Source organism: Hemiscyllium ocellatum, chromosome 6, assembly GCF_020745735.1.
Source record: "Hemiscyllium ocellatum isolate sHemOce1 chromosome 6, sHemOce1.pat.X.cur, whole genome shotgun sequence".
Taxonomy (NCBI): Eukaryota; Metazoa; Chordata; class Chondrichthyes; order Orectolobiformes; family Hemiscylliidae; genus Hemiscyllium; species Hemiscyllium ocellatum.
In genome coordinates this window covers 68711385-68723681 of record NC_083406.1, presented here as the reverse complement: position 1 = coordinate 68723681, position 12297 = coordinate 68711385, and the positions used below count along the sequence as shown (strand labels likewise).

At 39.2% G+C, this 12297-nt stretch overlaps 1 protein-coding gene across 1 annotated transcript in view; it reads left to right on the top strand.

Moving 5' to 3' along the window:
* The window catches only part of LOC132816933 (RPA-related protein RADX-like), a 96648-nt gene that overhangs the window by 75231 nt on the left and 9120 nt on the right, over positions 1-12297 (top strand). The window contains exons 9-11 of the mRNA XM_060826957.1: positions 3505-3662; positions 5728-5897; positions 9237-9355. Of these exons, the coding sequence (XP_060682940.1) occupies positions 3505-3662; positions 5728-5897; positions 9237-9355 (447 nt within the window). The remainder of the gene's footprint in view (positions 1-3504; positions 3663-5727; positions 5898-9236; positions 9356-12297) is intronic.

Genomic DNA, 12297 nt, shown 5'->3' with positions numbered 1-12297 from the left:
GTTCAGAAAAGATTTACAAGGATGTTGCCAGGGTTAGAGGATTGAGTTTTACAGAGAGGCTGAATATGCTCGAGCTATTTTCTCTTGAGCTTTGCAGGCTGAAGGGTGACCTCATAGAGGTTTATAAAATTGAGGGGCATGTTCCTAACCATGCCCTGAGTTCATCTGCCTTCCCTGTTAGGCCCCTTGCATTGAAATAAATGCGCTTTAATTTATTAGACCTACCTTGTCTCTGCCTACCCTGACTGTTTGACTCACTTCTGATCTCAGCTGTACCCATCTCAGATCGATATCTTTCCTCACTATCACCCTAGGTCCCACCCACCCACCTTACTAGTTTAAATCCTCCCAAGCAGTTCTAGCAAATTTCCCTGCCAGTATATTAGTCCCCTTCCAATTTAGGTGCAATCCGTCCTTTTTGTACAGGTCACTTCTAACCGAAAAGAGATTCCAATGGTCCAAAAATGTGAATCCTTCTCTCATACACCAGCTCCTCAGCCAAGCATTAATCTGCTCTATCCTCCTATTCCTGCCCTCACTAGCTCGTAGCACTGGAAGTAATCCAGATATTACTACCCTTGAGGACCTCCTTTTTAAATTTCTGCCTAACTCTCTGTAATCTCCTTCAGAATCTCAACCTTTTCCCTTCCAATGTTGTTGGTTCCAATGTGGACAATGACCTCCTGCTGGCCCCTTTCCCCCCATGAGAACATTCTGCACCTTCTCTGAGACATCCTTGATCCTGGCAGCAGGGAAACAACACACAATTCTGCTTTTTCTCTGCTGGTCGCAGAAACGTCAGTCTGTATTTCAGACTACAGAATCCCCTAACACAATTGATCTCTTGGAAGCCAACGTACTCCTCGTTGCATTGGAGCCAGTCTCAATACCAGAAATTTGGCTGTTCGTGCTACGTTCCCTGAGAATCCATCACCCCCTGCATTTTCCAAAACAGCATACCTTTTTGAGATGGGTATATCCACAAAAGATTCCTGCATTAGCTGCCTACCTCAGGGCGGCACGGTGGCACAGTGGTTAGCACTGCTGCCTCACAGCACCAGGGACCTGGGTTCAATTCCCGCCTCAGGTGACTGACTGTGTGGAGTTTGCACGTTCTCCCCATGTCTGCGTGGGTTTCCTCCGGGTGCTCCGGTTTCCTCCCACAGTCCAAAGATGTGCGGGTCAGGTGAATTGGCCATGCTAAATTGCCCGTAGTGTTAGATAAGGGGTATATGTAGGGGTATGGGTGGGTTGCGCTTCGGCGGGTCGGTGTGGACTTGTTGGGCCGAAGGGCCTGTTTCCACACTGTAAGTAATCTAATCTAATCTCACTTACCCTTTCTGGAGTTAACCCATCTATGTGACTGTATCTGAGACTTTCCCCCCTTCCTATAACTGCCATCCATCACATATTGTTTCTGGTATGTTAGTCATGCCCTCCTTTGCGAAGACTGAAGCAAAGTATGAATTCAGTTTGTCAGACATTTCTTTGTTTCCTATTATAAATTCCCCTATATCTGACATTTCCCTATTATAGGATAGTGAAGAAGGTGTTTAGTATGCTTTCCTTTATTGGTCAAAGCATTGAGTCTAGGAGTTGGCAGGTCATGTTGTGGATGTACAGGCCACCTTTGGAATATTGTGTGTAAATCTGGTCTCCCTCCCATTGGAAGGATATTGTGAAACTTGAAAGGGTTCAGAAAAGATTTACAAGGTTGTTGCCAGGGTTCGAGGAATTGAGCTTTACAGAGAGGCTGAATAGGCTCGAGCTATTTTCTATTGAGCTTTGCAGGCTGAAGGGTGATCTTATAGAGGTTTATAAAATTGAGAGGCATGGATAGGATAAATAGACAAGGTCTCTTTTCCAAGGTAGGGTGAGTCCAAAAGTAGAGGTCATAGGTTTAAGGTGAGAAGGGAATGATTTAAAAGGGACTTAAAGGGGCAACGTTTTCAATCAAAGGGTGGTGCATGTATGAAATGAGCTGCCAGAAGTGGTGGAGGCTGGTACAATTACGACATTCAAAAGGCATCTGGATGGGTACATGAGCAGGGAGGGTTGAGAGGGACATGGGCCTAGTGGTAGCAAATGGGACTAGATTAATTTAGGATAGCTGTTCAGCATGACAAGTTGGACGAGTTTCCGTGCTGTACATGTCTGACTGTAAGCAACATTCATTAGTTTTTCTCCTCTTTTTTCTCTTTACATGGAAACTTTTGTAATATGTTCTTGCATTCCCTGCAAGCTTACTCTCATACTCAATTTTCCCTTACTTAATCAATCCCTCATTCCTCCTTTGCTGATTTCTGAACTGTTCCCAATCTGTTGTTTTTCTCCTGCCAATTTGTAAGCCTCTTTTTTGCATCTAATACAATCTCTAACCTCCCTTGTAAGCCATGTTTGCCCAGTTTTCTTTGCACTCTTGTGTCAGATGGGAATAAACAATATTCGTAGCTCTTTGAAATTTGAATTGCCTATCCATTGTCATTCCTGTCAGTAACATTTCCCAATCCATCCTAGCCAATTCATGCCTCATACCGTCGTAGCTTCCTTATTAAAATTTAGCATCCTAGTATCAGGATCAATTGCCTCACTGTCCATTTGATCAAGAATTCTATCATATTATGGTTGCTTATCCTCAAGGGGTCTCACACAACTACATTACCAATTATTTCTTTCATATTGCATAATCCTCAGTCTAAATTGACCTGTCCTCTAGTTGACTCCTCAACAATTGGTCCAGAAAACGATCCCACATACATGCTAGGAATTCCTCCTCTATAGTCTTGTGACCAATTGATTCGTCCAATTTCTCCACAGGTTTTAGCCATCCATAATTACCAATGTTTCTTCACTGCATAATTTTATGATTTCTTGTTTAATGCCATTCCCAACATCACAAGTACAGTTGGGTGATCTATAGACCACCCTATTTATATTTTCTGTCCCTTGGTATTTCTCAATTCTACCCATGCAGGTTCTACATTGTCGGATCTAATATCTTTCCTCAATATTGTGTTTACATCCTCTTTAACTCCATTGCCTTTTTATTTTTGTCCTTCTTAAATACTGAATACCCCAAGATGTTCAGTTCCTAGCCCTGGTCACCTTGCAATCCTATCTCCATAATTGTAACAATATCATACCCTTTTGTATCTCTTTGTGTGATTAGTTTGTCCAATTTATTTTAAATGCTCCATGCATTCAGGCACAAAGCCTTAACTCTCATCTTTAAAATGCTCCTTGTCCCAATCCCATTTTGTTTTTAAACTGTGGCTATTTTTGAGTTTGGCCTTTGATTCCTCTGCCTATCACTTCAATGGACTTCAACGATTCAAGAAGGCAGCTCACCATTACTCTGTCAAGGGAAACTAGAAATAGACAATAAATTCTGGGCCAGCCATCAATATCCATATTGCAGAGTGAATTTTTAAAAATGTTGTTTTGCTACTTTTTTCCATTTGTAACATAGTAATGAATTGTGTTTTTTTTATTTTAACATAACAGAGGTCACTGTTGTATCACTACAGGAGTTCAAGGAAATTGTAGAAAGTTTACATTATAGGGAACACAAGCATATGGTTGTTCAAGGAATCATCGTTGCTGTCAAATATATATCCCACACCACTTCTACTGGATGTTTAATAGACAAGAAACACACTCAGGTATAGATAATATTTATACTCATTATCTGTATCGTCAATCCTGTTGCCTTTTTCTGATGATTAGGAGAGAAAATATCATTCAAGTTTCCTCATCATCTATTGTTTGTTTGAACAGTTTTTCAATTGCATTACACCATATCTTTGTTTCCCCAGTTAAAACAGAAGTTACCAAAATTCAGTCAAGTAACATATTTGCAATAATTAAATATTCATTAATATATTATAAGAGTTTTGAAGTGGTTGGTGATATCGGGTTTGTGTGGCCTTATGCTTTAAACTTAAGAACCTCCCTTTTTCCATTTCTGAAGAAAGAAATCTTAAGCCATTTTTGTCACCCAAAAAACATACAATCCAGAAACTCATCAATGCACAGAACTTGGCGGCATACTGGAAATATCTGACCTGTACTTTTAGGAAAAGCAGGCTGACTAGACATGAGTCAAAATTCTTGTTGAAAAAAAAACATTGAGGGTATTTTTGTTCGCTCTATATTTGATAGCTTTTTAAACATTCTATTTGAAAGAAATATACAATTGTTTTTGAGCCATTCTACAATTTGATGGCACATTGATTGTGGGAAGATTGCATTGGAGTAAACATGTTTCTTGACATGTCTGTTTACGTTAGAAACACTACGGATAACAAGATTGTTTGTAACTGGTTTGGTTCTTCTTTTTGGGATGGGAAAGGAAATCTGTGACCCTTTCATTTAATGTACTGCTGAGGGGGGACAAAGGCAAAAGCATTTGAACCAATCTGCAGAAATAGTGGTAGAGATTATAGATTGAATTATGATAAATCCATCATCCATCTCAGATTTGGTGGAGCAGTATGTGTAGAGACAGTGTAATGTAATAACTCGTATTTTTAGGAATTCATGGAGATCTTGGAGCATTCCCACTTGTATCTAAAGGAAGCATTTTATTTGTGCTTATAGTTCTGTGTGTAGTTTTTATTTATTCTTCAGCATAAAACTCTATGATCGAAGGAACTCTATTGCAATGTAATTTTTCGCAACGGTTTTGAAACAGATTTTCAAATTGCCATCGTTTTGAGAGTGTAAATTAAATGTATAAATCAGTTTCACTGCATTCCAAATAAAAAAGTAGATTACCTACTGGAAATAAAGTACCTATATTTAAAAAACAACTTTGACCATTGATTAATGCACCCCCCCCCCCCCCCCCCCCACACACAATGAGTTTGGTGGCCAGTGGAAGGGTCATTTAATCAGGCAGAAGGGTGGCAGGTGGAGACTGCATCATTGTCCTAATTTAAGTTCACATGGGAAGACTCTAGAATTGTTTCCTCACCTCAATGCCAATTCAGGTCTGTAAGTAAATAATTAATGCTCAATCAAGGTCCGCATCACTGTTCCAGTAAACATCCAGCAGCAAGCCCAAAATGCAAAGCCTGTTTGGTTGCAAGTAGGCTTCCTGATCAAGGATCTGACATGAAGAAGTTGGGCCAGCACTGAGCCATTCCTTTGTCATTCTTGCTGACCATCTCCAGTTTTGCCCCCATCCTGCTGACCCTCACCTGTGATCTTGGACCCTTGTTTATCCTGGGCCTTGGGTGAAAGTGGTGCTTGCTTGGCTCTGTTGGTGTCAATGCAGAGTATTTGACAGTTGCCAGGTTTTAATTGACTAGTAAGTCTTCACAGTTAGAATTTCCAACCCAAATTCCTTGACCCTTTGGTAAGATTCACAGTTGCTTATTCAATGGGCCTTCTGAGACCTTTGTCGAGAGTGGGGTGCTGGAAAAGCACAGGTCAGGCAGCATCCAAGGAGCAGGAAAATCAACTTCTCAGCCTCATTCCCGAGGAGGGGCTCTTGTCCGAAATATCGATTCTCCTGCTCTTCAGATGGTGCCTGACCTGCTGTACTTTTCCAGTGCCCCACTCTCGACTCTGATCTCCAGCATTTGCAGTGCTCACTTTTTCACCTTTTGTGACCTCTGTCACCTCAATTTAAATACTGACCAATATGTCAAATCTAATTGTTTATTTGAATTCAATTGATAACCTACTTTGCTTTGACTCTTGAAATTCATGAATTCCACATAGCTTTTACAATCTGGAAGAAGTGAGCTAGACAGTTACACATCCAGTGAATATAAAACAAAAATGGTTAATAACCAGTCATCAACAGAAGATTATTTACATAATTTCAGTAAGACCATCGAAAGCTTCGAACAAATATTGGAGTATGAAGATGATGTTACGCTCCTTGCAAGGTATCATTACAATCTTAGGTTTTTTTTGCAGTTAATGTTGAAAATAAAAGTGAAAGATACTTTTACACAGAAATTACAAACTTTTATTTACACAGTCTAATAAAGCTTGCACATCCAAGATAAAATTGTTGAATTTTTCTGTTTGAATTTTCTAATAAGTTTTTATGTCCTTATGTTTTACCTATGACTGTTTTAAATGTTTCTTTTCCTGATGTTTCTTGGGGTGTGTCTAGAAGCATTGATTTACAAAATATAAGACTGTGTTCAGCTTGAACTTGATGAAAAAAAGCATTTTTTAATAGAAATATTTGTTGTACTTTTTTTTAGAAGAGTTTCACATACTATCATTGCTTACTGCAGTGATTTTCCTATATTTAAATCACTAGTAAAGATATGACAAGTTATGTGGTTGTGTTGCTAGAGAATATTTATATTGGTCTTCATGAATATTTTGTGTCTCTCTGCACAAGAGGAGGATAGTAGTTCAGGAAGGAGCAAGGTGAATATTTGATGGTATAAACACAAAGGTATAACTTTCTGAGTTTAATATTTTTTGAAAGTAGATTATGTTGCCAAGCCCAGAGAACATGTATCCCAGGCTGATGTACAATGGAGGAATGAACAGATACTCTGGTATTCATTTTGCAATCCTTTTTGGCTACACATGTAGTACCAGAAGAATGCTAACACACTAACATTGCTTAAAAAAGGGTGAAAGTGACAAACTTTGCAATTACAGGCCAGTCAGTTTAACATCAGTGATGCAGAAGTTATGACGAAAATTTTGAGGAACAGTATTATTTACCATTTTAGAAATACACAGATTAATCAAGGATAGTCGGCTTAGATTTGAGGAGGGAAGGTTGTGTCTGACTAACCTGAATATGTTTTTGATGAGGTAATAAGAAAGTTCAATGAGGATAATGTGATCAATGTAGTCTACATGGATTTTTAGCAAGGCTTTTAACAGCATCTGACACGGCAATCTGGTCAGAAAAGTTTGAGATTGACAAATTGTATTCAACATTTGCTCAGTGTCAGGAAGCAAAGGACAATTGTTAATGGATGTTGTGGTGCCTGTAAATGTATTTTCAATAATGTTCCACAAAATTGGGTTAGTACTTGGTTCTCTACTTTTCTTGTTAGGTATTAATAATGAAGGGGTTATAACTGAAAAGTTACATACAAAATTTGGACACATGGCAAGTGTTTTTTATTGGGAGTTATTAGGAAATTGTGGACTGGCCAGGTTGGCAAAAAGTTTCAAGTGGATTTCAATCCAGAGAATTGTGAGCATTTTAGCTAGAGGGACCACAGAAAATGGTAGGATTCTGAGAATGGTAGAAGAACTGAGGGGCCTTGGGATACACATCTAAAGTCCTCTGAAGGTCAGAGGGCAGGTGGTTAAAGCAGTTAAGAATGCATAACAGATACTTTGCATTATTAACCCGTGTGTTGTGTTTAAGAGAAGGGAGGTTTGTCAAACCTATATGAAATGAATTACACCACCACTAAGGTGTACAGTTCTTATCACTACATGACGGTAAGTGTGGGATTGTATAATAGAGAATACAGAGAAGCTTTACAAGAATGTTGCCAAGACTAGAAAATAGTAGCTACAAGGGCACATCAGACAGACTGATGTTGTTTTCTTTGGTACAAGGTAGACAAAGGAGAGATTAAATAGATCTGCATAAGATTGAGGGACCTAGAGAGAGTGGACAATAAGGACTTCTTTAAGGTCAACAAGATCAGTGATCACCTTGGGGGTTGTAGATTTTAAATTAATTGGGAAGTCTGAGGGTTATGTGGTCTAGAGCTCACTGATTGAAAGGCTGTGGAGGCAGAAGCTATCATTACATTTAAAAATCACTTACTTATGCAAGTTATATTTAAACCTAAAAACCAGTGGACGAGACGCTGGAATGTACACTTTGAATGTATAGCTGTTGTTTCACCAACACGGCAGATACAATGGCTGCATTTTTAAAAATGGAATTGTAATGATTGTAATAAAGTTCAAAAATGTCAGGTTTTCACCTAAAGAGACAAAGAATTGTAACAACAGGTTGACATATTTTCATGCGTTTAAAGATACAGTAAACCGCTCTGATAAAGCAGTTAAAAAATAATGGTTGCTCAATCAGTTAATTTTTTTAAAATTTAATTGTTCACGAAACAATTTTACTTTATTTGCTGAATCAAACATTGTCCATAATGTCAACAATGAATTGTCCTTGGATAAGATAGCAGATTCAAGATATATCAGGAGTTAGCTCAGCTGGTTAAGTGAATAATTTAGTAATTCCATCCCCTAATGATGCTTGATCTGTGCTGGTTTAATTGCTTTCATGCATGATGATGCAAAAATTAACATTTGGCATCAAAAATCCTGATTAGAGTGTCAAAATTATCAGTTGTTCCATTCCTGATCACAATCTACTTTCTCAATCTGTGTGGGAGTCAGGTGACTGGATTTAAGACCATAAGAAGTAGAGACAGGAGTAGGTCGTTCGGCTCTTCGAGCCTGCTTCACTATTCCATCTGATTGTGGCTGATCCAACACTCCTCATATCCACTTGTTTGTTCATTCCCTGGAATCCTTGATTCCCCTGTTGATCAAGAATCTATCAAACTCAGCCTTAAATATGCACAAGGACCCTACCCCATAGCTCTCTGTAGCAATGAGCTCCAAAGGTTCACAACCTTCTGAGAGAAAAAAAATCCCTCTTCATCTGAGTCTTAATCTGGCACTCTGAGACTACACCCTCCTGTCCTGGACTCTTCCATGAGGGGAAATATCCTCTCAGCAATTAGCCTGTCAAGCCCCTTAAGAATTTTATATGATTCAATGAAATCACCTCTCATTCTTTGAAACTCCAAATGAATGATTTTGTATGGAGTGCATAAAACTGGAATATAAGATATCAGAATGGATTTCCAACATCTACACACTTCAATGTTTTAAGAATGGTGACCAATGTGATTGGCAGGCTTAACACATGGATGCAGCAGGAAGATAAAACTGCTGTTTCTCCTCCCACTGTAACGATGATCAGTTCAAGCGGAAGCTTGGTGAAATTCACTTCCCACCACCCCAGTCAACCCCCACTGGCAGGCAAATGTAAAATTCTGTCCAAACAGCAAGTGAGCCGTGCAGAACAGGAGGATCTCCAATTTGTCAGTGATGTGTTGTAAATTCTCTGGTCTTAAGTCCAATATAACTTTTGTAGTATGTAATCAATTGATCTGAAAATTACAAAACTTATACTTTAGTCTCTCAATAGTCGACATAAATCCTACATAAAGAAAGTAATTTGGATGTATTACTAATTATAGATCAAGAAAATATGAAGTTCTTCAGGCATCCACTCTGAAAAATTCAGCTCCTAATCTTGATCCAAGTTTATTATCCAATAGTGAAGAAACAGAAGATGAATATTTCACTGCTGAAGAAGGTTTGTTTAAAAGTGGACTTCCCTTCTGCTCATGTCGTTCAGAACAGTTTCCTATGGATATAATAGCTTCCTCACTTTATCAAAATGAATCTACTTTGAATAGCTTATCCATGAATAACCTCAAAAAGAAACAATTGAACTAGTATTACATTTTGTCAGACAAGACTTGAATATTTGGGTTCCGGGTACATTGCTAAATTTGCCGTTTATGCATCAGAAGCAATGCTATGAACAGACCTTTTTTAGTTTCCTCAGCTGTTACAGATTCTCATGACTATACCACCCATGAATTTTTTTACATGAAAGATTTTGATACTGTTATTAAGCTACAAATTCATATAATTCCTGTGGGGTTTTATTGCACTCTGAACTGCATTACTGCCTTATGTCATCAAAGGAGTCGAGAATGTATCCAAACTAAGGCCTTGTATTGAAATGGATGGGATCAGTAGGGGCTAGTAGGTAATCTGTTTCATATGAAATGAATACTTCCTTAGTTCTAGAATCTCCAAACAGTGGGAATAGTTATCCTTTTCTACCTATATTTTCCTGCTAATATCTTAAGATTTTGATCGGATTACTTCTTAACCTTCCAGAATCTGGAAATAAAAAGGCCTAATTTGGCCCTTCTTATAAATTAACCCATGGCATTATGGTATCCTTTTCGTAAAGCTGCACTGTACGCCCTCCTTCCCTCTGCCTAAAGTGTGGTGCCCAGATTTGCTCTCAGTACTCCAAGTGGGGTCTAATCAGTGTTTCGTATGCAGCCATTTTAGTATATCTGCACTCTTCTAATTGTGGCTTCTTGTGCACCACCAATTTTAATCTCACTTCCACTGATACGCCATGTTTTTTAGATTAGATTACTTACAGTGTGGAAACAGGCCCTTCAGCCCAACAAGTCCACACCGACCTGCCGAAGTGCAACCCACCAGACCCATTCCCCTACATTTATCCGTTCACCTAACACTATGGGCAATTTAGCATGGTCAATTCACCAAACTTGCACATTTTTGGACTGTGGGAGGAAACCGGAGCACCCAGAGGAAACCCACGCAGACACGGGGAGAGTGTGCAAACGCCACACAGTTAGTCGCCTGAGGCGGGAATTGAACCCGGTATTGTGAACAATTACCATGAAAGCTAATGGATTATTGTAGCACCAACTGATTTGCCATTGTGTGTCAGAGAGGACACTCATCTATATTGTGCAAATAGTTTATGATGCCCTGTGAAGTGAGAGAAAGTGATGACTGCAGATGCTGGATAGTCAGAGTCAAAAAGTGTGGTGTTGGAAAAGCACAGCAGGTCAGCTAGCATCCAAGGATCAGGAGAGTCGACATTTCGAGCAAAAGCCCTTCAACTAGGGCTTATGCCCGAAACATCAATTCCTTGGATGCTGCCTGACCTGTGCTTTTCCAGCACCACACTTTTCAATTCACGCCCTCTGAAGTGGCCTATAAAGCTATTTCATTGTATCTCACTACAAATACTGAGCATGAAAGATACTTATGCCGCATCCCAAGGAATTTGCAGAAGCATTATAAAATAAAGTAAGGCATTGAGCAATGTAAATCAAGATGACCAAGAGCTTGATCAAAGAAATTGATTTAAAGCTGTGTCTTAAAAGAGAAAAGTTAGTTGGACAGGCAAATGGTTACAAGGAAGAATTTTGGAAATTGGGGCCTCGGCACTGAGAGATAGTCACAAATGTTGAAACAATTAAAATTTGGGATGCGTGTGGAGCCAGAAACAGAAGAGTGCAGATATCTTGGAGGGCTGTGGGGCTGAAGGAGATTTGAAAGAAAGGATGGGAGTTTTAACTTGACTGTGAGCCACGTATGTCAGCAAAGACAGAGGTAAAGGAACTGGATTAGGTGTGAATTAAGATGCAAACAGCAGAGGGTTGGATGAATTCAATTTTATGGAGAGTGACATGTGGGAAACTGCAATAGATTGAAATTATTGAGTCTAGAGATAATGAAAGCATGAATGAAGGTTTCAGCAGAAGAAGAGCTGATAATTGGGTGAAATGTATGGGTGATACAAATGTGGCAATAGATGTTCTTCATGATGACACAGCAGTTAAGTGGGAAGTTCATCTTGGAATGAAGTGTGATACCAAGATTATGAACATAATGGCATTATCTCAGACTGTTGCCAAGGAAAAGGATGGAATAAGTAATTATTAGCTAACAAAGGTTTCAGTGAGTACCAGAAATAGTAGCTAAAGTCTTCACTACAGGTGACCTCACGACACTATACAGACAAACTCTTAAACATGATCACATTCACACACTCATGCAGACCCTCTCACATTGGCATGTGCTCTCTCTTAGTCTCACATTCACAGACATATACTCCGTCACACCTGCGTGCACACACACGCAGTCTCCACACTCTCTCCTCCTCACATGCGTGCACATATAGATAAGTCTATGGGGTGAATTTGTATTTGCAGATACATTCCATTTTGTTCCAAAAGCGCACAATCTGTAGGTAGGCAGTCCATGTGACCTTTTATAAATTCCTGCTTTGGAAATAGAACTGGTCTGCCTCAAGGTTGGAATACAGGCAGACTCTAACCTCACTTTTAATGTGTTGTCTGAGTTGAGATGTCGCTTTTTTTTATAAAACTTTAGGTAACCCAGGAATGTGACTTCAAAGAAGTTCTGGGATTTGCATCTTAATGAATCAAAGCCTACAAACTATTCTAGTGATGAAAGACTTAACAAAAATTTGGTTTGTTCAATACATTGCATTAGTTGGATGACACTTTGACCTTTTACCATAAATTCTATGACCTATCATCCTGTCCCATCCTGGCAAAGGAGCAGTGATCTGAAAGCTTGTACTTCCAAATAAATCTGTTGGACTATAATCTGGTGTTGTGTGATTTTTGCCCACCCCAGTCCAACACTGGCACCTCCACACCACAGCAT